Source organism: Vidua macroura, chromosome 7 (assembly GCF_024509145.1).
Source record: "Vidua macroura isolate BioBank_ID:100142 chromosome 7, ASM2450914v1, whole genome shotgun sequence".
NCBI lineage: Eukaryota > Metazoa > Chordata > Aves > Passeriformes > Viduidae > Vidua > Vidua macroura.
The window spans coordinates 22,316,848-22,339,437 of record NC_071577.1 but is presented as its reverse complement, the minus strand read 5'-3'; the positions used below and the strand labels follow the sequence as shown (position 1 = coordinate 22,339,437).

The following is a 22,590-nucleotide window of genomic DNA, read 5'->3' as shown; positions in this document are numbered from 1 at the left end:
AAGTGCTAATTTCTGCATATGACTATTTTGCCTAACATATAGTGTTGAAAGACCTTCCACTATAAATTAAGAACATGAAGTTCTCTTCATGGAAATCAGACAGATGGATAATAGCATGAGCAGAAAGTAAATTCTGTGTAAGATCTGCAGGGTCTATGAAAGTCTTTACTATTTACATAGGATCTAAATTTTAACTGTTATATTTTCATTTAAAAATGTAAATTTAATTGAGAACAATGCACATAGCTGTTAATTTTCAGGATTTTTTAAAAAATAAAGCATGCTTTTAATATATGTAGAAATGAAATCCCCTCATAATTTCATACACCTGTATGAATGAAGATTACACTGTAATTATGAAGTACTGGTTTACATGAACTGAAATCCAGCATCTTAACAATGCACCTCCAGGAGATAAGACTGGTTGTTGTTTTAGTGTTATTTCAAATAAACACAACAAAATATTGAGTTATATGTTTAAAACGTTTTTATAATGCTGATAACACTTTGTTATGATGACACTTTACATAACACATGTAGGAGTGCTATTCTATCCTGAATGGGAACAAATACAATTTCTTTCAGGGTTGCAGATTTTTCATAAAAATAATCCAGATCTCTAATATAGTTAAATTCATCGTATCCACAGTATTTTTTTTTTTGCAGACGTGGTCTCTGTCACTGCAGTACTTCATTCATAGTTTCCAAAGTCTGGTTAACAGAACTCCGTGAGTCATACAAAAAACTAATTCAGTTTCTTAGACATGCACGGGCCTTGTCCAGGATTTCCTTCCTGATCTTCGGATAGCTTGGATGTACTTTAAGGACCTGTCAAAAGACAATACAACCCAAAAGTTCAGAGCTGGTAATCCCCCTTATCACTGAGCTTACACATTTTAAAACTAAACTAACAACAAGTTTGTTATAAGAATGCACAAATATTTAATTGTGGATAGAGACCACCACACATGCAAGTCAAAACCACCTCTATCAAAGACACTGCTTCATTTCCACTGTCCTTTCAGCTTGGTGCAAAAGACATGGGAGTCAAGGGCTAAAGCCTCTGGGTGGCATGAAATGCATGAATCAAGACGGCGCCTCTGGAAACATTTCTGAGGTTTTAAACATACTTTCTCTGCAATGAAGAACTGCCCTTATGCCTTCACTCCCTTGGATCTTTCTTAGTGTATTCTACCTACTCCATCTTCTCCCCTTCAATTCCCTCTTCTCTCTTACCTTCCATTCATTTTGTTCTTCCTAATTATCTTTATTTCTTGGAAAAAGAGCAAATTTAATTTACTTTATTATTAATATGAATAATTATTAATTCATAATATTCCCTCTGCTTCTTTAATAGTAGCCCTTCCTCTTTACCCTGCATTCGCTCTGCTTATGTTTGCACCATACAAAGATAATAATACCTCAAGTTACTAAGTGTCTTCTGATACTAATATTTGATTTGATAAATTTTTTCATCTACACTTCTGTATGGATTCACCAAGTTGCAACCACATGGCCGAAAGAAGGCAGTGCCATTTGAATATCCCTTCACATATGACAGCCAGACACTTTTATTTATCTGGTTCCATGGAGCTCAAGACAGAGCAGTTTATGAAGAGGATATTTAACTTTTTAGATAGGGCACTTTTCCAACATTAAGCTATGTATTTTAGAAATGTAAACTCAACCAAAAAGAAGGGTCATGATGTAAAAGAATGTTGCTACAGGAGACAGAGTATTGAACACATAAACAAATTCTACCTTATGGCAAACATCAATTGCATCAACATATCTCTTCCCTTTCAGGTAATTGAAAGCCAGCCTGTAGCCTGTAATTAAAGAGGTGAGGGGAGAGAGGGTGGAGAGCAAAAGCAACAATTTCAGTTTCTGTATTGAATAACAAAAATATCACATTTGAATTTATTTTGGGTCACCATGTGTTTCTGAAGTTAGTATTTTTTTTTCTACTGTTGTCTCACATAAGCCTGATAATGATCAAAATTTCTACTGAAAGTCACTTCAAGTAGTAAATAAAAGTCCTTTACACACTGATAGCTATGTCTGAATCAAAAGGAGACATTATTCTGGAGAGCATGTGCTACTAGAGAGAATACATAATGGCTGCATTCTTTCAATTACCATGGTATCCCACAGAGTTTCTCACTGTGGCCTGCAATACACTGTCCCTCTGTAAAGGTAATTCCATTATTAAAGGAAAAAAGTAAAAAAAAAAAAAAAAAAAAAAAAGACAACTAACTAGGGAATTAAAATGCTATTCAGTACCACTGTCAGCAGACCACTGATATAAAAAGTCACATGGAATAGCTAAGTCACATAGCAACATGCCAGGCTGATACTTGCAACCTAAGACATAAAGCTCAAGTATATCAGCCTGGAGAGAGACTAGGCCTGAGGAAAAAAAAAAAACCATAAGCATTCAATTTCCAAAATGTGAAATTTTAAATCTTTCATTTTTAAACTTATTCTCACTGTTTGTATGGCTTTACTTGCCAGATGGAAATTTGCTGCTTTAACCATTTTTGTTCTAATGCATGACAATCCTCACAATGCTGTAATGCAAAGCTAGAAACAAGTGCACAAAGTACCTTCAATATCGTACTCTCTTTTGTATGCAAGATTATTTCACAGTTTAATTTCACTAAGGAACTCTCCTATCTAGACATCAAAAGGTTTTGTAATTTGTTGAATTACCACTCTCCAGAGGATTTCAAAATTAAAAAATGAAAAGTCTTGATCTATGTTCTGTACAAACTCAAGAAATCACAACTCTTTATTATTAAAACTTCTTTCTAATACATTTCATTGGATTAACAACTGTAATATTTTAGCAACAACCACCATGGCTTAGTCTACAAGAACAGGAACATCTAGTAAAAATTACTGCACCCGAACTCAGATATATGGAGGTTTTTCCATTTAACCTATAGTCAGATTTCTATCAGTCATTTTTATTTCTGTTTTCATATAAGCCTTCCTCTGGTTTGATCCTCCTAATTTTTTGGCTCACAGTACATATGACTCACAACACAATAATCCATCCATGTATGTGCATTTTCAGAACTATGTTGTAAAAGCACGAGCTAACCCACAAACATTTAGTCCCATTAATAAAATACTACTTTAATCTACAGATCGTATTAGATAAAACCATGAACCAAAACACTGCAGTTTCAGGTACGAAACAAAATGTTTGGCAGTTCATGTGCGTAACAGTTAAAATCTTTTTTAAAAAAACACTGGTTTTTCAGCTGATGCCAAAGACTGTCTCATACTAACACAAAAAAACCCCACAGGGCACAAAGAAAGCACAGATGAAAGACTAGAAGTTGTATGTATTTCCAAGGGGCAATAAACACATCCCAAACCCTGGTACAAAAATTGTGTCAACCACCGGCCTTGGGACCTATGGACAGATTCTAGATGTTGAGTAAGAAAATGGTATTTTATCCTATGTATCCTTTTCACAAAGTGTTTCCTACATTTAAACTGTGATAATTTAGTGCAAATTTCAATTTATTATCCAAACTGGAACTTTACTAGTGCCTCAAGTTTTCAGTTTGCTATCTTTTTTAAAATAGATATATTTAAAGACATTTAAAATAATTTACTTTTTAAATCCTCACTCATGTACATAAAACCTGATCAATATAGGTGATTTGAATCAAAAATGAAATAAACAAATCAGTGACCTGCCACCATCATATACATATATATATATGTATGTAATTATAAAAGACTCTCTACTACAAACAGTATATAGCAGATTACTATAAATACATTATTAAAGTTAAAGCTGTACATACAGAGAAAGTTGTTCAAAAACAGCCAACTGAAACTGTTTCAGATCTAACCTTGTACTACAACAGTAAGCAGAAACTTCTGAAGTATCATAAAGCTGCTACCTCTCGCCATGGGGGCTTTCCATGTACACCTTAAAACATTTGTGGTTTTATGTAGGAAAACCAGTGATACTTTATTTCTATGGAAAATTAAAAGCAGTCTTTCCAGTAAAAGGTAGTTGTTTCATTCCTACCATAGTACCCAAAATCATACTTTATAGGTTATATATACATGCCTACTGTTGGATTCGTCTGGTTTCCATATTTCCAGGCCATTTCATAATTTATTGCTGCATCCTTATATGCCTGTTCCTTTTCCATTATGTATCCCATGTATTCATAAGCCTTGCAGCATGACTGCAAAATATAAATATTTATTCAAAATTGTATTTAGGTAAGCTTGCATATAATAACACTGACAACTTAATTGCTAAAATACTCCAAATCCATACAACTGGAAAGCACAAGTGATACTTGTCCTAACTTTGATGACACAAAAGTCTTGATTTAAAGTATCTGTTATATGGAAGTTATATGGAATTATGCTCTACTCTAGGTCAAGTGCAGAGTTCATCACAGAGGCCACTGCAACGACTCCTACAAAACCAGGTATCTCTCTCAGTTAATAATAGCCCCACACAGCTGCTTTTCAAGTCTAGTGTTGTAGCTTCCACAAATATTGTTTGGATTTTTTCTTAATAAAGTATGTTCATAGCTTTGTTTTTGAAAATGGTTTAACATTATTATTTTCCAATTAAAGCCTAAAGACAGTCATAAGTAACCTAAAGAGAAAAATCAACCATTAAGTATTTAATTTCTTATGAATCCAAGTGGGAAGTCACAGGCATCTGAAAAGCAGGTTCCAAAAAACTATTAAGCATTAGTTGAAAATACCAGCCTTGTAAAAATGCGGGTGTTGGAGTAGTGGTGCTGCTGCCAATAATCTGTCCCCCACAACCCTTCCCTGTAGAATAGCAAGTTGAGATACAGCCTTGCTTATATTATACACACATATAAATCCATCTAACTCCATAATAAAACTTCATATAAAAAATATAGTAATTCATGCAGAAATCTTACATTTAGTATGTAAAGCAGGAAAATAATTTATAAAAAACCTAACTACTGTATGCCCTTACCATTAACAATTTATATTATCATGATGCCATTAGGTAAAACATTTTCAGGAGAAAATATATGCACCTTTTCTGCAAAGACAATGCAAAGCAATATTGGTATATAAATTACCTTCCATCTTTAATTTTACTACTTCCAATTAGGCTTTCAAAATCTACTGATAAAAAGCTTTCAAATCACAGCATAGTGGGATCAGTATGGGAATGCTTGAAAGTTGAAGATAAAAATATACTTTCCCTCTCATTTGTGATAAACAAAACAAAAAGTTCAAAACCAAGAGGAGTAAACAGTAAGAAGCCTCAACTTCATAGAAACAGTCTGCTTGCTGGGATCTTACTAACCAATCCTCTTTTAAAATCCAAAAAAATCCTTATTAAATTACACTACGCTTTTATGAAAATTTCACTCAACATTACTTAAATTGTATATATATGCTATTCAAATCTGTTAAACTAACAGAAAAACTAACAAATCACAGTAACATGTTTTCTCAATCCAATCAAGTCTCCCAAATTGGAGAATACCACATAAAAGATTATCTTGTGGATTGACAAAATATGTTAAAATGTAAACTATTCAACATCTCTTTGTATAGCACAATTCCTGCTTACCAGCTTTGCATGCAAGTTGGAGAGAAATCCCTCGTTCCTGTGCTGCATTGCAAGGAGCCAGATATACACACTTCTAATCTGCCATCCTTCTTGCAATAAGCAGAGCCTGTTTATCTAAGTCCCTCATGGGTCCCAAACTTTTATAAGAAAACAAATTACTTGGTAGGCTATGTTTTAAAGCAGCATTCATGGTATACACCTGCTCACAGACAATCTATTTCAATATAAGTCTTGTTTTGGGAGATGACTCATGTTTATCCTTCAACTATATGGATTTTGAAACTGAACACATCCTATTTTAAAGAGGCCTCTCTGCAGAAGTACATAATAGCACTATACCAAAAACTGTTGTAGTTGTCTCTCAATTTTATGTTTAGAAATAAAGCGTTCAAAAAACATCTCTCTCAGAAGTTGCTAAAATGTGACTGAATAATGAACCTTACCTTCTATACTAATGAATTAATAAAAAAATTATAAGCATCATGTCCTTTTCTAAACCAAATCTGTGCTCTATAAACAGTATCCTGAACCTGCAGCAGAGTGTGTATGGAAGAGCAGCCTACTGGACTGCCTCACATGAAGAAAAGTCAAGCTAGAAGAACATAATCAGCTTTTTGCTGATCAAAATCAAAAATAAGCACAAAATAAGTGCTTGTTCCCATAGTCAAAGCACAGTACTGTGCAGTTTCCCTGCTCAGGAACCCTGAGGTAAAGAACACATTAGGCCTTGTCCCCTGACAATCTACCAGACAGTATTGACACAGAAAAAGATTAATACCAGCATAAAAAAAAAATAATCCTGCAGTGTAGCAGGCTTACTAACATAAATGTTTAGTAACATAAAATATGAAGACAGCATCTCAGTAAAAGGAGCAAGTCTCCAAAATTTACACAGCCACATCTTTCTTCATCAGTTTTGTGAGACTCTAAAATGCATCTCTGACATTTCATAAACACTCCAAGTTTTTAGATTCCCTTCAGCTGAAACTTGCGGAAGTTGCTAGAGAACTTGAACAAAAATGACTAAGCAGCATTCACAGGTTTGTTTACTACCCTACAGTGTGAAGTTGCTGGTTTCCTGTCTTGTTTTGGCCTACTTCTCTTTAATAAGTGAAATACCAGGCAAAATGAATAAATAAATAAATACATTTCAAAACTCTGTTTCAGAGGAAAAGTAAACATTTTGATGAATTAAAAGAGGAAGGTTCTAAGGTTACTTTCAATGTGCACTGACTTACCCTGTTATAACGAAGGCATCGTTTTAGAAGTTCACCTGCCATATCATATTTTGCAGATTGAATATATATATCTGCAAGCAGAAGCCAACTCTTTTCAAATTCCTCTGCATCAATGGGATTCCAGCTCATTTTTGAAATCCGTTTTAACTGATTTCTGGCTCGCGGAGTCTGTTTCAAGATCATGTAGGCTGTGGCCATTCCCAAAAGTGCTGGTATATGATCCTTCTGCAGTAAAAAGTAAAGGGACTGCTTGATACTTTTTTATTTTGATTTTTTTAAGTAAGACTTTCATCAGGTATCTAAAAACTAAACTAAAAGCTAAATCTCAGGAAATAAAGATAGAGCATCTAATCTTACAGACATGTTTTGCACCTAGTACTACAATTATTTCTGTAATCATGATAACCACCAGGCACAAGAAATGGTAAAATAATCCACAGGTATTTCATCTCACAAGAAAAAAAAAATCAGATATCACTAAGAGCTATACTTTTTATATACAAATAAACACTTCAGATAAAATCTGAATCACTTGGAAGTTACAATAAAAGTGGTATTTTTCACTTAAAGAAGTGCCTGTCAAATATGAGTGAAAGGGACTCCGATTCCTTTTATTAGGTGTACAGCTCCTAAAAATTTAATGTCTAAACTGTATGCATCCAACCTTTATATAAACAAACAGGATTCTTAAAAGCCATCATTATAGGCAAGAGCCTCAAAAGCAAGCAGTAAGAACTCCTGGCACAAGTGCAATTTTTGAAATCCTGCCTTCATTAGCAAAGGATGAGAATGGGGCTCACATCTTGCAACTGCAACCCCTACATTCAGAGAGTGGTTGTATTAGGCGCTAACTGAAATGCTTCTTTCTCCTTCTCAGTGCTCCTGACTCACTGTTGGTATTCTGCCTTTGCATCTTTCTAAGGTTGTGCTGTAAATACACTTGTCATAGTGCATTAAAAAAAAAAAAATCCCACCTAAAGCTCCTCTTCCACATAATAGGCTCATCCCCCTTCTCCCTCAATAGCCACACCTATCATGGATCAATAACCTCAGAAATATGAAGAGATTAAAGCTATATTTTTATGCAACCCTAGAGGGAAGAATAATCTGCGGCACTCCTCCTGGTGGAACTGTCACCATGTGAAAGATATGCCACATTCACAGGATCTCAGATCAATTCTGAGCAGGACTGGGAAGCCAGTACTGGAGGCAGAGGGACCTGGTTTGTGATTCCCAGAACTGCCTTACTCGTGAGATCATCCTTGGTATACTCGCCTCAGCCAAGCTGCTGCTCAGCACTACTACTAAAGAGTAGTAGTAACTCATATTATTTTATAGCATTCTGATGGACTAAATCTTTCTACACCAGTTGAAATAAAATCTGTTGAAAGTTACTGGTAACAGGAATATCTATTATTAATCATAAAACTAATAACTACAAATAGTTATAAAAATATTGGAGATTTATATCCTAAGGATGAATTTTAAGGCAATGGATAATGTTGTTCTGTAGTCTTTATTCTGTCAAATTGCTACGAAGCACTGCAATTTATTTACATCCTAAGACACACTGCTGGCAAGCCTGGGAATTAAAAAACAAGCCCAGCAACCAAACAGCCTACTCACGTTTCAGTAACTAACAGTATCAGCATTTAGTTGGGTTCTAAATTTGCAATTCAACCAAAGACTTCTAAAATATATTGTTATTTTAGAAATGCCTTTTTCAAATTTTATGTAAAATATTCTTTGATAGGAGAATAATCCTTAGAGCAAATAGCACTAACACATGCCACTCTTGCTGAATGTAAACTGCAAGACTAGTTAAAAACAATGTAGTAAGTATGAAAGGGAAGAGTGAGGAAATGAGACAGGTTACTAACCTCAGCCACAACTATTTCTGTGAAAGTGTTCAGTGCTTGTTCAACACTTGATTTTTGTTTGGTTGCCATGAGACAATAATTCTCCATGATTCGCAGCTGAATGTGACCCTGAATTGTTTGAGGCTTAAGCTCCTTCAGTAGGTTTCCTGCTGTTCTTACAGCCAACTGCACAGACTCCTGCTTCTCTGTTGAATTACTATTAGCAGAAAAAAAATGTTCATAGAAGCTTATTTTTTTAATAAACACCAAAATAATTACAAGTTAGAACTGCTCCTGTGCTAAAGACATGCAATTCTGTAGAAAAAAGGCTCTGGTATATAGGCATTCTACATTGATTCTCTTCAACAACAGCAATTCCAACTCAACAAGCTGATTTTAACACTGCAAGTGTCCAGCATTCCAGAGCGAATCTTCTATATTTTCTGCTTGAGGCTCACTTATTACAGTATAGAATGGCCTCTCACAATAACAAAGAATACTCAAAGCACTAGATAATCTCAAAGTTCTAGCAATTTAAATTAACGTACATTGTCAAGGGGCAGCAGAAGGAGGAGATGACAGAATAACCCAAGCAGTATTTGTTTAGTTCACCTACCCTATGTCAGTATCAAGATTTTCAAAGACTTCTCCACCCACAGTTTCATTATCTGGGTTCAAACAAATTTCAATCATGTTGTAGACTGCATTCTGCCCCCAGTCACTGTCCTTTCGAGCTTTATTAAAATGCCGCAGTGCATCGTTTGGTTCACCCGTGTACCTGTACATGGATAATTAAAATATTTAAAGCTGGGCAAGTAAAATTGTCTGTTCCAAATGCCACCCAAATCCCAACAAACCCCAGTATTTAAAAACAGATGACCCATTTACACGTTTCAAGGTTTAGACAGCATAGACACCATATTTCAAGGTTTAGACAGCATGCATACCATTGCAAGGATCTTGTTTTTGCAAACTAAAAATAGTCTGACAAGTTACAAAATGTGAAGGAAAAACAGAATTACATTATTGAACCTGGAAGAACATCCTGAGCTATTCAGAGAAATTGAGAATTTCCTTAAATCCTGACGCCTTAATTAAATCAACATAGCACCTTTAAATGATAATGGATGACTAGAAAATTAATTTAAATCCATACTACATAGTCAAATAAATCTTATCTTAATAATAATTGCAAGTACCAAAGATACAGTCCTTTGCAGTAGTGAAATCCTGGTTCAAGCTTTGTTCGGGAAGAATGTTTTTCAGCCATTAAAAGAAATCTTGGGACTTCTTCTAATTTCCCGGCTCTTCTTAACAGATCAATTAATCGAGATAGGGTTGCATAGTTATCTAAATATACAAATAATTAGGAGACTGTAATTCTCTTTATTTACTATATGAATAAGTTAAGAAATCATGAGCCTGCCTTGATTTTTTCACATATAAAAGTGAGATATGATTTAATACATAAGGCATATTGCACAGTAACCTCAGATACAACAATGAAGATGTCAAGTGATACTTGCAATATCTTTATACAGGTTTTTATAGAAGTATAATTCTACTTCACTTTCAAAAGCACCCAAAACCATTTGCTGCACTATCATGACTTCTTTCAAAGTCCATTAGAAAGCTTTACATTAATTCTGGAAAATTTTTAATAGATTTTAGTAGCTTTCTCTCTGGTCCCAACTTAAAAATTGCTAAAAAAACCTTACTGCTGTCCAAGACAAGTTTCCTTTATTAGTCTTCAAATAAAATACTACCTTTGTGTTCATGCACTTGACATTTTTAATATACAAGAAAGTGCTTTACAGTGAACAAGTAAATAACACCTTATTAGTATTTGACTTAAGGTAAACTATTCACATTACATTGCAGCAAAGTAAATTACTGTATCTACGAGAAGTATTTTTTATCACATTCCCCTAAAATATCTTTATGTCTTAATATACGGTAATGGTCTTTGGCTTTAGTATCCATTACATTATAAATAAAACATTTCTTTTTAATCAAGCAAAGAGTTATTATTCAGCTATTTATTAATCTATTTTGTTAGAACTATATATCAGAACAAATTTAAAAGTATCACTGCTAAATATTCACCTGGCTTGCGCTCCAGGAGCTGCTGGAAATAAAAAACAGCTTGTTCGTAATCCTGCTTCCTGAACATGAGATCAGCCATCATCTACAGTATTGAACAATTTAGAGAAAAGAAAACAAGATATTATAAATTGTGAAAATGTAAAATAAAAATTATAATTAATTGTCTTGGTTTCGGGCAAATTTGGGAGAAAACATTAATGAACTCTGGTTATGTGGAGAGCTAGAACTATAGCTTTAAAATGCTGCAAGAGCTGCACAAGAAGTAAAATCACTTAGACTTTTTATTACTCTCTGGAAAAGAAACACAATATACAGCACATGGGTAATAATGAACAAGTACATGAACACCTTTTCACATAAGGTGCAAATTAAAAGGTAATTAAGTAGTCTGCCATATCTTTAAAACATGGGTTTTTTTGCATAGTTTTACTCCTAATTTTATTTCAAGTAACTGCAGATTATGCACATAGAAAGCAAAGTTAGTTTACTGTTAGGGAAAAAGAACGATGATAGCTCACTTCAGCATGTAAGGTAAAATGAGTTCTTTAATTTCAGTTTCTCTCCACTGATAGTTAGCTAATATAGAGTAGATTTAATAACATATTTCAAGAGTGCTATTACTTCTGTTCATGCACTAGAACAAATTTCAGATGTTAGATTGCTATGAGAAAACACATTATTCCCATCGTAAAATAACTTTGCTCATAGTGTTACATGAAACGTTGCTCAGACTATTGAGCTGTCTTTTAGGTCAAGAAGTATACAAGTCCTAGACAAGAACCTGCAGCTGGGATTAAAACTTGTTACGTAGGAATGTGAGTAACTAAGGCTGAATGAGGCTATAAAATTACCTTAAATACACAGTTCTTTTATCCTAGCACTTAAAAAAAAAATATTTGTTTTCATATTACTGTGCTGGGAAAATAGCTTCTTCCTTGAGTATTAGCCAATTATCAATAGAGCCATACTTTATGCAATCTTACTACAACTATTTCCTTTACTTCTAAAGACTCTTTTTATACTGAGGTAGAACAATGGCTATGACTGCGAGAAACTTCATATTGAAACATCAGCTGGCATAAACACAAAAGCATTTTGTTGCCATGGATTTTTCGCTTTTTTTTTGAAATCACAAAGCTGTAGGCTTTTTTAAAAGTAGTGCTTTATGAATATATCATATTGCAGCAATAATTCAAAAAGCATTGATGCAGGATTAGTATAACAGCACATTACCATCGTTGCTGCTTCGTTATCTTGGTCATTCTTCAGCAGTAAGGAACACTGATGTTGACAGGCATCAGTATCATCTTGTGCAAGATATAAACGTGCAAGTTCCAACATTGCCTGTATATTAAAATATTTAACTGAATGTAATACAAAGATGAATAAAGTTGGTTCAGTTCTGAGTATCAACCTGATATTATAGGGCTCCAGGGAAAAACTGTATCTCCACTAAAGAGAGAGCCTTCTCTGCTGTTTCCTGTGGGCTCTCAGTCAATTAATGTAATCCATTTTCATTCTCTCAGCTTTTAAAACAGAGAAAACTTTTCTTCTTTGAAGGGATATTCTAAAGGTACATTGAAAACAGGGCTGCTCAGACAGTACTGCTCTGAAGACACCAGTATTTTGGTATGAATAATGTTCTTGGAAAAATGTAGGTGAAAGTAGTTTTAAAAATGTTTTGAAAAAAGCATTTTTCAATTACATTAACATTCACCAACTAATTCTGGAGTACAAGTAAGTTTCAGAGGAAACTATTTTCTTATTTGCATTTCCAACCTACCACATCAAGACTCTGTGTGAATCCACTTCTGAGAAGCCATCACAGAGTAAATATTGACAAACTGAAATGTACACCAGCATACATTCTTAAAGCTGAAGTCCCATCATAGACTATTCTAAATAAAATGCCACAGAAAACTTTATAAACAGAAGTTACCACAGATTTAATCAAGTTTCTATTGAAGCAAACAGAAGGTAAACTGCTCACAAAGCAAAATTAGCAGTAGATAAACTGTAAGTCACTCCTATTTAATTTTAAATGGTGTTTTGATTTTGTTTCCAAAAGGGAGACATTGATAACTGCATCATAATTCTTTCGCTAGTTACACTTGTGAAAGGCACTTCTGAATCAGAACAGTGTTTTAAACATCCTGTTCAGAACATGCAGGCTTCTAGCTCAGTTTTTAAACTGTTTTCTTCCTACCTCCTGTTCTGCTCATACTCAAACATATACCATGTCATTCTGAAACAGGAAGGCAGGTGGGTAAGCACTGAAGTGATACAGAGAATGCATGCACGTCAGAACTTTTAACTATGAAAGCTTTCTTTAAGCTGCTGCTCTTATGTGCACAACTCAGTGGAATACTAAAAGGCAGTCTTGGAGTCAAGGAATACTTCCTGCAGGAAGAAAAAAAAGACAGCTAAACTGGAGTTCTACACTAGATTCTAGAGAGTGGAAGTTGTCTCTAAATTTTCAATTCCAACACAAACAATATTATGAAATGATGTGCATGATGTAACCTGCAATCCCCTTCAAGTCTCCTTCGGGAAACTGCATTGCCTCTTACCTGATCAAGGAAACAAAGGGAGGGTACTACCTACCAGATTTCACGGCGTACAACAAAACAACACAACTCCCCTAGGACATGCTCTGCAATCTCTTCACATTTACCTGAATAAATAGTATTTCAATCCCTTTGGCTAAAATACAGGAGATTTTGTTCTAATGAAACAAGGTCCAGACAGTTTCAAAGGAATTTCCATTATTTCCACATATAATTTTAAGGAAAGCAAACTCTGAAGGTGCTGAGAGACAGATGGACTTTTAACAGCTCAGAATAATGTTTTGTATCTGAAATAATTAAATTCTAATTTTGTACTAGCAATTATTTTAAAAATTAACAGAAGAAAACAAGTTCAAATCTACTGAAACTATAAAAATAGACTGAGAAAACTCCTTTATACTAGTTGTGGGTAACAAAATATTTTGCTTTCATTACTCAACAAGTAGGCGGCAAGCTCTTAATCAGAAATTCAGACTTATTTTCTAAGATATCACTGTATTTTGCGCTGTTAACAAAGTAGGATTAAAGCAAAAATCTTCAGTAATATCTAGCAGATATTTAGTACAAATGTCTACACCTTGTAACAATGGGAATCTCTCAAAGTATGATTTTATAGCAAGAACTAAAGGGAAATGCTATGCTGGTATTTCAGTGTTGGTATTAAAGATAAAGTAAGGCTTTGATACTGACAAAGAAAGCCACAGCTGTACCTGGACCATGACAGGGAGTTTCCTTGCTCTTAATGGGGAAATCACATTTTAAGGATGCTTTTATTCCCTTCCCTTTTTATTTTTCTTCTCCACATCATTCTTAGAAGATACCTTGAGAAAAACCAGTTTCAAATACACTGAAGTTGTAGCTTTAGGAGGGATGTAGATTCTTGGAACCACAACACACGAGTTCAAATATCAAAACTAAGTGATGTATTTAGCAGCTTGTACATGTGACAGCTGTTCAGTAACAACCATCAAAATAAGAAGTCTTCACATACGTCTAAGTATGTAACATCATTATGATAGAAAATAATGGCAAATGAACAAAAATTGTATTTATTGATTTATAATCTAGAAAAACCTCACTAAAGATAACACTTAATCTTTGTGCTCATTATAATTATATATTTCTTAGACTTTTGCTTCTCTCTCTCTTATCTCCAAAGCCCAGGGTTACAAAATGATAAGAAGGAAGAGGAGGATAAAAATAAATTTGAATTTACCTGTATTCATCAACCTGTGGGAAAGAGACTGTGCAGAGAAGGGAGAAGCAGTACAATAATCCAGCTCAAGATCAGCAACATTCTGTGACTAAAATCAGAATCCTACCAAGTCCAGATAAAAGTCTAAAACTCCTAAAGTAGATGTAGAAAAGATAGAAATTGTCTGTACTGACCAAAATCATTGGGAGTTCATTTCAGAGGACAAGCATCAAGCAAGACTGAAACAATCTCCATCATTACTGGTACCTGAAGACAGGCTCACTGGGAGTGCATGCAGACACCACTTGAGTCAGGCATTCTTGTAACAGACAGAAGTTATCAGTGCATGCAACTATTCTATCATGATAAGCAATAAAGGGGAGGAAGTTCAAGGTTCTATGTATATCATGAAGCAGAAATAATTGCAAATTATCCTATTCTGTGGATAACTGGAAAAATGTTTTACTACATCTAAAAACTGAATGAAAAACAATGCAAAATAGAGGGAGAACTGACCTTGTTATTGGTTTCACAGTGAACAAGGGCTTCTTTGTAAAATTTAATTGCTTTTTCATAGTTTCGCTGGGCTGTTGAATGTTTTGCAATCTCAGCACAAATCTCAGCCGCTAACTGTTTCTGTGCAGGAACTGCATCCAGCTGTTCTACTTGAGCCCGCTTAAGCACTCTGCCTTGTAATTCCCGAGCCTGGTGTGGGGAAAGCAGTGAGCAGTCAAAAACTGTCAAAGGAATTCATTCCATTTCTCGACTATAAAATAGTTTACTTGTCTTTTTTTAAGAGAAGGAAGTAATAATACTATTCTGCTTCTTACAGCCCTACCATTTTGTCTAGGAGGAAATTAGGACTAAAACACAAAGTAACATCTGGGGAGAACTTCCAGCATCTCTCTGAAAACCAGGGGAAGAGACCTGTTTAAGACATTTAAGTCAGTGCTGCTGAAATCAAAATGCAGATGTTTTTGTGTAAATGAATGTGGCATCAAAAGGAAAAGGAACAGGAAAATATTTCAAAGAGAATGGGTACAAGGAAGGACATTTTTGAGGGCAGTAGTAAAAACAACAAAAGAACCCCAAAAGGACAGAAAGTTTTTTTGAAATATGATATAGTGAGAAACCTGGAAGAACTAAAGAAGTAAAGAAAAGAGTAAGAGAAGGAGACTGCTTCGGAGGAATTTTACTAAAGGAGAACTGGGGGGGGAAAGTCAACTTTGAGAAAGAAAGGAGTACATTATAAGAAAAAAATAAGTATTTAACAAAGATAAATCTTACCGGTATTAGTATTTAAACTCTCACACACAATTACCTTTCTAACCAATCTGCAGGCTTTTCTTGCTGGTCAGAAGATGCTACCAAGGCTTACAATTTCTGTTACCTTCAGTTTCACAGAGTGGAGGTATATAGAATAGAAAGTACTGACCACACCTCTTGCTAAACCTTTTCATGGAGAAAGCATTTTCTAAGGGATGAAATCTCAAGCTTCCAATTTGAACCTTTCAAGCCTCAGTCTGAAGGATAATATTGAACTGCAGAATGAGCAGATGTTATTATGGATATTTAATACTAATACTGCTGTTCAGCAGTACAACAAAACAACAGGTAGGGATTGAAAGCTGCTCCATTTTGCCCTGTGAACTGTTTTCAATGCTCAGCTAAAGATATGTAATCTAGCTGCCCTCATGGCCAATTTCATTTTCACCTGATATGCTAAAACTATGTTCCACTCACAAATGAAGGCAAAGTAAGACTGCAGGCTTGTAGTAAAAACCTGCATTCTTTTCCCTTGCAAAAAGTTCAGACTGTGTAACATCTTATGTACTTTACATTTCACAGCAGTCACTGGTGCTTTATCCCCAGCATACACTCATTTTCCACATTCACACAGATATTATGGTTCAAATATGGGACAAAAGTGAAACCAGAGGTAAACATGAGAATATTGCAAGTTTTCACAGGTATTTTTGGTTTTCCTCTTTACCTGTTGTAATGAAACAATAGCTCTGTCAATTTTCTCCATTTTGCTGTAAATTTTTGCCAGAAGTACCTGGTAGCGTACATCTTCCATCAGAGAAGACAACTCATTAACTGCAGGAATGACATTAAACAAACATTATTCTTGAAGGAGCTGATCCCAGTAATGTCAAAGGAAGAAGAAACTCATCACATCCTCCAGGAAAGAGCTTACTTGAAAAATTCACAGCTCCATCTTAACTTATTTAGAACTGTGATCTGACTTGGTGCAATGCTAGTGGGCAGAGTCTGTTGGTAGTAAGCAGAGTAGACATTACAGACTACAAACAAAGTGAGATTTAAGGCCAAAGATACTGAAAGATGCAAATAGAATAAAAAAAAAATTGACTGGTCTATTAGCATTTTCAGAGATATGAGAGAAAATATTTTGATGTAAGCGGACAGGAAATAAAGCCATTCCTGATATTTCTTGTTTAAATCCTCCTCAAAGTCAATGAAAAATGTCCAAATTGATATAATGTGCTACTCTACTGCCAAAAAGCAGGAGACAGTTCAATGAAATTTCTAGCCAGACCTCAAACTATGCTTCTTTTCCTAGAGTCTGGAACAGACATGAATATAATAAATATTTCAGTATCTACTTAAAAGCAGCAGGCTGCTTTTGCATAATGGTTAAAATAAATATGCATCCATTAGTATTTGAAGAATTCAAGCCTTCCCTGGCTTAAATTTATTTTACTCTACTGACAAAGCAGTATCTTGAGCACTGTTCCACATTAAAATATAGACACCACCAAAAATTTTGGTTTATCTTTATTAAAATTAAGGAGTTTATAGAATATATTCTATCAGAAAACTGGTCTTCAAGGCGCTGTAATTGTGACATGCTATTTTAAATCAGAGATTAGACTGTGTAACTTAGACCATGTAAAATAATTCCCTTCAGGGTATTTCCTATCATTAATTTTTTTCCCACAAAGTATATTCTAGCATTTCCATAAAAAATTATTAAACCATTAAATAATTTTCCCAATCAGCCAAAAAAACCACATTTTTCTTTTAGAGAATGTGTATGTATCAAAACAACAACAACAACAAAAAAGACATTTAAAAAAAGACTTTTTGCTTCATTTTAGGACAGAAGATAAGATTTTAAAGTACATGGGGCAAACTGTATTTACTGCTAATTATTTTTCCACACTAGAAAAATCAAGCTGTCTTGAGCATTTCTATTAAATTAGCCATATCCTCAAAGGCTTAACTAGGACAAGAATACAATGTTAAATCAGAGGACTTTTTCAGTAAGAAGTAAGCAAGATGGAAAACCAACATACTCCTGCAAAGAATGAAAGTGATACAGCGACATAAGAATGGACTACTAATAATACTGCTTATAGAATGGACTACTAATAATACTGCTTCTCTATTCAGACAGCCACAAAGGTTAACAAATGTAATTAAACCACTGGGAAAAAAGTGCCCATGAACTCATTTACTCCTTAGAGTCATGCAGAAAACACAAGTAACAGTCGAAAAAATGGTATGTTTTCCTGTGAATTAATAACAGTCCTACCAGGCTCATGATGTAAAGCTTGCTGAAGTACTTTTTCTGCCTGTTCATACTGCTTCAGTTTCATTAAAAGCTCAGCCAAATCATAACAAAGGAAGTTCTGTTGACCACTTCTCACTGCAGCCTCATAGTAACTGATTGCCTTGAAGAAAGAAGCAAAAATTTGTGTATAATTTAAAGATAAATCTTAAAGACAACAACCTTGTAACTTAGGTATTCAATGGCATGTTGCTTTACTCTTTTTTTCAATGGAGAAGCAATAAAACATGGGTTTCAGTGCAGGCCCAAACCCACTGCAAGTCACCAGAACTACAATTCACCAGATTAGAATCCACCAGTGTGTGGATCTACCAACTGTGCCTTTGGCCAGATGATCTGAAGGGAATCTAAGAACTTCCTTTCAGGATAAAATGTCTATTTTAGCACTCTGAAATATAATACTTTTACCCAAGCAAAGCCCACATGCTGAAACAGTATTCAACTAATCTAATGCAGTACTTATAGAATACCTTTGAGTAGTTATGTGTTTTGATTAAGGCTTTTCCAATTTTACTTGCTAAAGATGGATCTTTCGGATTTTTCTTCAAGGCCTGCTCGTAGACTTCTATGGCTTCATCAGGCTTCAACAGTAAAATATAAACACATGTAAGTCAAAGATTAAGATAAAAGGTGTTTGAAGAAAACAAAATCTGGTAACAACTCCAGGAATGACTGCCAAGCAGTACTGATTCATAAGCTACAACACTTCTGAGAGAAGAATGGTTACTATAAACCTGGAGGAAACGTAAAGTCCATGTAAATTAACACTGCCATGCTAAAACAAAATATGGAGAGACATGGCAAACAAATGAGTTTGAATAAATATTCATTTTTCACTGCAATTTCTCTACTACTGTCTTCACTGGCTAGCAAAGAGGTAGACGTAGTAGTCCTGGATCTGTTTTTCTCCTCTAGCCACGTTACAGCAGATTAATGAAGAATTATCACACGAAGTGGAATTTGTTTAAGGAGAAAACTACACACAAACTTTAATATGAAAGAAACATTAATCATCTACAGATCTCCAAACTAGTAATCTAAACTATCAGTTGCATGTCCTAACTCAATATATTTTTTTTACATATGAATTTAAACATGTAGCCTACAAATTCCTATGTCCACTTGACTACTGCCAATACTAAACAGCATTTCCAGTTCATCAAGAAAGCAAAGGATGCAAAGAATGTATAGGAACTAGACAATTAAAACATTTAAGTAAAGCCATCAGCATGAAAACTGTTACCTAGAATTATTCTAAGTTTCAGAACACTATTGTAAACATCTCCAGCTTCTTTGTGATTTCAATTTAGCTCTCACTCTAGATATCCATTTGTCTTATGAGGCAGTGTTGCTCTAGAAAACATTCCCTCCTTGACTTTCACCATGTAAGCTTTTAGAAGAAATGTATTTTCAACAGTTTTTAATTTAAACAGTTACTCGTAGTCAATATTTATTGTTTTATATCCTAAAGCAGTTTCTGTTTAACAAATATCAATCAATGAGAGTCAGCATGCCACAATGTTTCAACTAGACAAAGTCAACAAACTACTCAAATATTCCATTCCTCTCTAGCAAGCACTCACCTCTTGAATATTCATGTATGCATCACCAAGAAGAAGCAAAGTATGAGCACTTGGCAGTTTTTCTACTAGGTCACTGGAAACAGAAAACAAAACCTTGCTCAGTATTTAACATGTCAATACTGGTATCTAAACAAGAGAAGGGCACAAGAATTTTATCCTCTGCGGATTTTAGTTTTTTATTTCTCAAAATAAACAAAAAAAATCTGAAATGTCTTTTCAAAATAAGACTTCCAATTATTGTTTTAAAAATTACCACATTTGCTCAAATGAGTTTGTGTCACTAAGTATTTCTCATTTATTGCAATAGAAAGAAAAAATGAGCTCACCACGTTATCAGTAAACTTCTAGAAAACTATGCAAACCACAAACTTTTACCTATAGCAGGTGACATACAACTTCTTATCTTTCCTATACTGAAGATAAATATCTGCCATTTTCTCTTTAGCTTGTACAAAGTAAGGCTGTTCAGGTGTAATATTGCGGAGCATAGTCAAGGCATGTTTCACATCTCCTTGAGCAATTGCCAGATCTGCATTTGCAATCACAACTCTTAGCTCCTCGGGTGTTCCAGAAAATTCATTCATGGCATCTTGGATGACTATAGCAGCTTCATGCTGCAAATAATAAAAACAACAGAATTAATTTAGTTCCTGTCATTGAACTGCTAAAAATAAAGACATCATAAGCATTTATGGGCATTATGCAAACCAACCAAAAAAACTACAATAAACATAAACCATAGTATCCACTTGTTTCGCCATAGTGTTTTTGATTTTTTAAAATAAAACTCCTGTGATACAGACTACTATAAAAAGTTCTAGTATAGAAAATTACATTTGTGTTTCATATAAACAAGTACATGCACAAACTTCAACTAGAGAATGGCTTTAGCACCTTGCTCCAACAGGTCCTGCTTTGAGCAGGCTGGCCTCCAAACCACAGAACTGTATGGCTTCTCTTATATTCTTATACATATGTAGTATCCTATTGCTTATACAGACACAGCTGATAGCAGGGATGCCGCTACACAAAGATAAGGAAATGATCCGAAACTACTGCTAATAGCATTCTGACAGCAAAACAGGGACCTACATCCCAGCAAATGAACGTCAACAGTGTGAAATGGTTTCTGTAGTCTCGAAATTGAGCACCTGTGAACAGTTTGCTTTTCTTTGCTCTGTAAAATTTAAGGTACTTTAATTCTCAAATCAGATATTCACATGCTGGAAATTTTACTAAGCAAATCCTCCTGCTACAAGAAGTGGTTTTCTATTCTGAACTAATAGAAATGGGAATGGGAAGAGGGAATTCTTTTCAGGTGTGTTTTGTACTTGAGCAGGTTTGCCATCTTACCGGTTCTCCATTCAAACGATGAGCTTCTACCAACTCTAAGAACACAGACACACGATCACTTGCATCAATTTCAATACTTTTTCCTTTTGTTTTTGAGGAAGCTGTAGGTTTTCTCATTCCAGGCAAATTCCTTGCCATCTGTAAGGTTTTAATAGCTTCTGATATTTCTCCCACCTTCTTTTGGGTTTGGGCCTTAATTAAGTGATACATAGGATGTTCTCTCACCTAAAAAAAGAGTAAAATAGAGTTTCCAAATTTTACTTGATGTAAAGTATTCAAACCCCTTGAAAGATTTTTTTTTTTAATACTGACTTTGGTTTCTTTTTTTCCCTCCAAATATACACAAATTCAATTTCAGAAACTTACTTCTGAAAATATAAGAATTGTCAGAGTATGCAAACCAGAAATTTAGTAAGTTTTTAAATACAAAGAAACTATTACAAGGGATGAGACTTTGGGACAGAACAACATTAATCGCTGCTTTAAGCTATATTGAATTTTAAGGTATTCTGAGTGTCTCCCACATTGCTGCATGCACACTTTTAGGCTATTCATTAAAGGAAATATACAATCATTATTTGGCACAAGTCCTGCATGCTATTCTTCACCTTCCTAAAACATCATATGAAACAAAATGTCTATAAGAGACATACAGCTCTGTGAAATGGCAAGGACCTCAATTAGGTAGCTAACTAGATATTAATCTTCAACTTTCTTGTATTACTTGGAGAAAGAAAGTAATATGGGACATGCTTGCAGAGAAATGGTAGTTTCGCAGACAAATGGTAGTTTCCAGCTAAGTGGTCTCAAGACACGTGGGCACAACTCAGACCTAATGAGTGGTGTGTGTACTGTGTTCCCAACTCTCTGCTAATCCTACATAAAGTTCCTCTGATGTCAACAAATCAAAAATCCCATACTGTAATGTGTAAGACCCATGAAGTGTAACTTGTGAGGTGTTAGTTATGTCTTCATGGTCATTTCTTTGATAAATATTCAGATATCACATTCATATAAACATTTAGATACTAAATTTGTAGTGGAAGAGTTATAAAAATTTCAGTTGAAAATTATTATATACAAAAACATACTATTTCAGATGACTGACTGAATAAAATTATTTCATTCTTTTGTTAAACTCACCTCAAAATTATGGCTTAGACAAAGTTCCAAGGACTGAGAACATAGCTTTATATTGTTTTGAGCCAAATACACCTGGGCCATCAGTAAGTGTGCATCTGCATAAGAAGGGTTCCTTTCCAGACAGTAATGTAGATTACTATGGGCTGCTTCAATATCCCCTAGGAAGTGGGGAAAGGAAGGGAAAGTGAAAAAGCAGTTGATATGAAATACAGATTTATATATTATATATATATGTTATATACGCAGCATTTTTATTTGCCAATTTTTAAAAAATAAATGGCAGCATCCAGTGAATAAACTCATATACAAAGTATTATAAGGTTACGACATGAAATCAAAAGCA

The 22,590-nt window shown here is 34.5% G+C and overlaps 1 protein-coding gene across 2 annotated transcripts in view; it reads right to left on the bottom strand.

Annotated features, from left to right (window-relative positions):
* Positions 1-469: 469 nt before the first annotated feature.
* Positions 470-22,590, bottom strand: part of TTC21B (tetratricopeptide repeat domain 21B) — a 35,683-nt gene continuing 13,562 nt past the window's right edge. The window contains exons 13-29 of one of the 2 annotated variants that reach the window (XM_053982755.1): positions 22,248-22,405; positions 21,105-21,329; positions 20,127-20,365; positions 19,752-19,824; positions 18,639-18,749; positions 18,133-18,271; positions 16,567-16,673; positions 15,090-15,278; positions 12,045-12,155; positions 10,812-10,893; positions 9,905-10,055; positions 9,322-9,483; positions 8,727-8,922; positions 6,847-7,071; positions 4,097-4,217; positions 1,762-1,829; positions 470-828 (exon numbers count right to left, since the gene is read on the bottom strand). In XM_053982755.1, the coding sequence (XP_053838730.1) occupies positions 751-828; positions 1,762-1,829; positions 4,097-4,217; positions 6,847-7,071; positions 8,727-8,922; positions 9,322-9,483; positions 9,905-10,055; positions 10,812-10,893; positions 12,045-12,155; positions 15,090-15,278; positions 16,567-16,673; positions 18,133-18,271; positions 18,639-18,749; positions 19,752-19,824; positions 20,127-20,365; positions 21,105-21,329; positions 22,248-22,405 (2,435 nt within the window). In that variant the 3' untranslated portion in view covers positions 470-750. Of the gene's footprint in view, positions 829-1,761; positions 1,830-4,092; positions 4,218-6,846; positions 7,072-8,726; positions 8,923-9,321; positions 9,484-9,904; positions 10,056-10,811; positions 10,894-12,044; positions 12,156-15,089; positions 15,279-16,566; positions 16,674-18,132; positions 18,272-18,638; positions 18,750-19,751; positions 19,825-20,126; positions 20,366-21,104; positions 21,330-22,247; positions 22,406-22,590 lie in introns of both variants that reach the window. The other variant, XM_053982756.1, reaches the window with a different exon arrangement.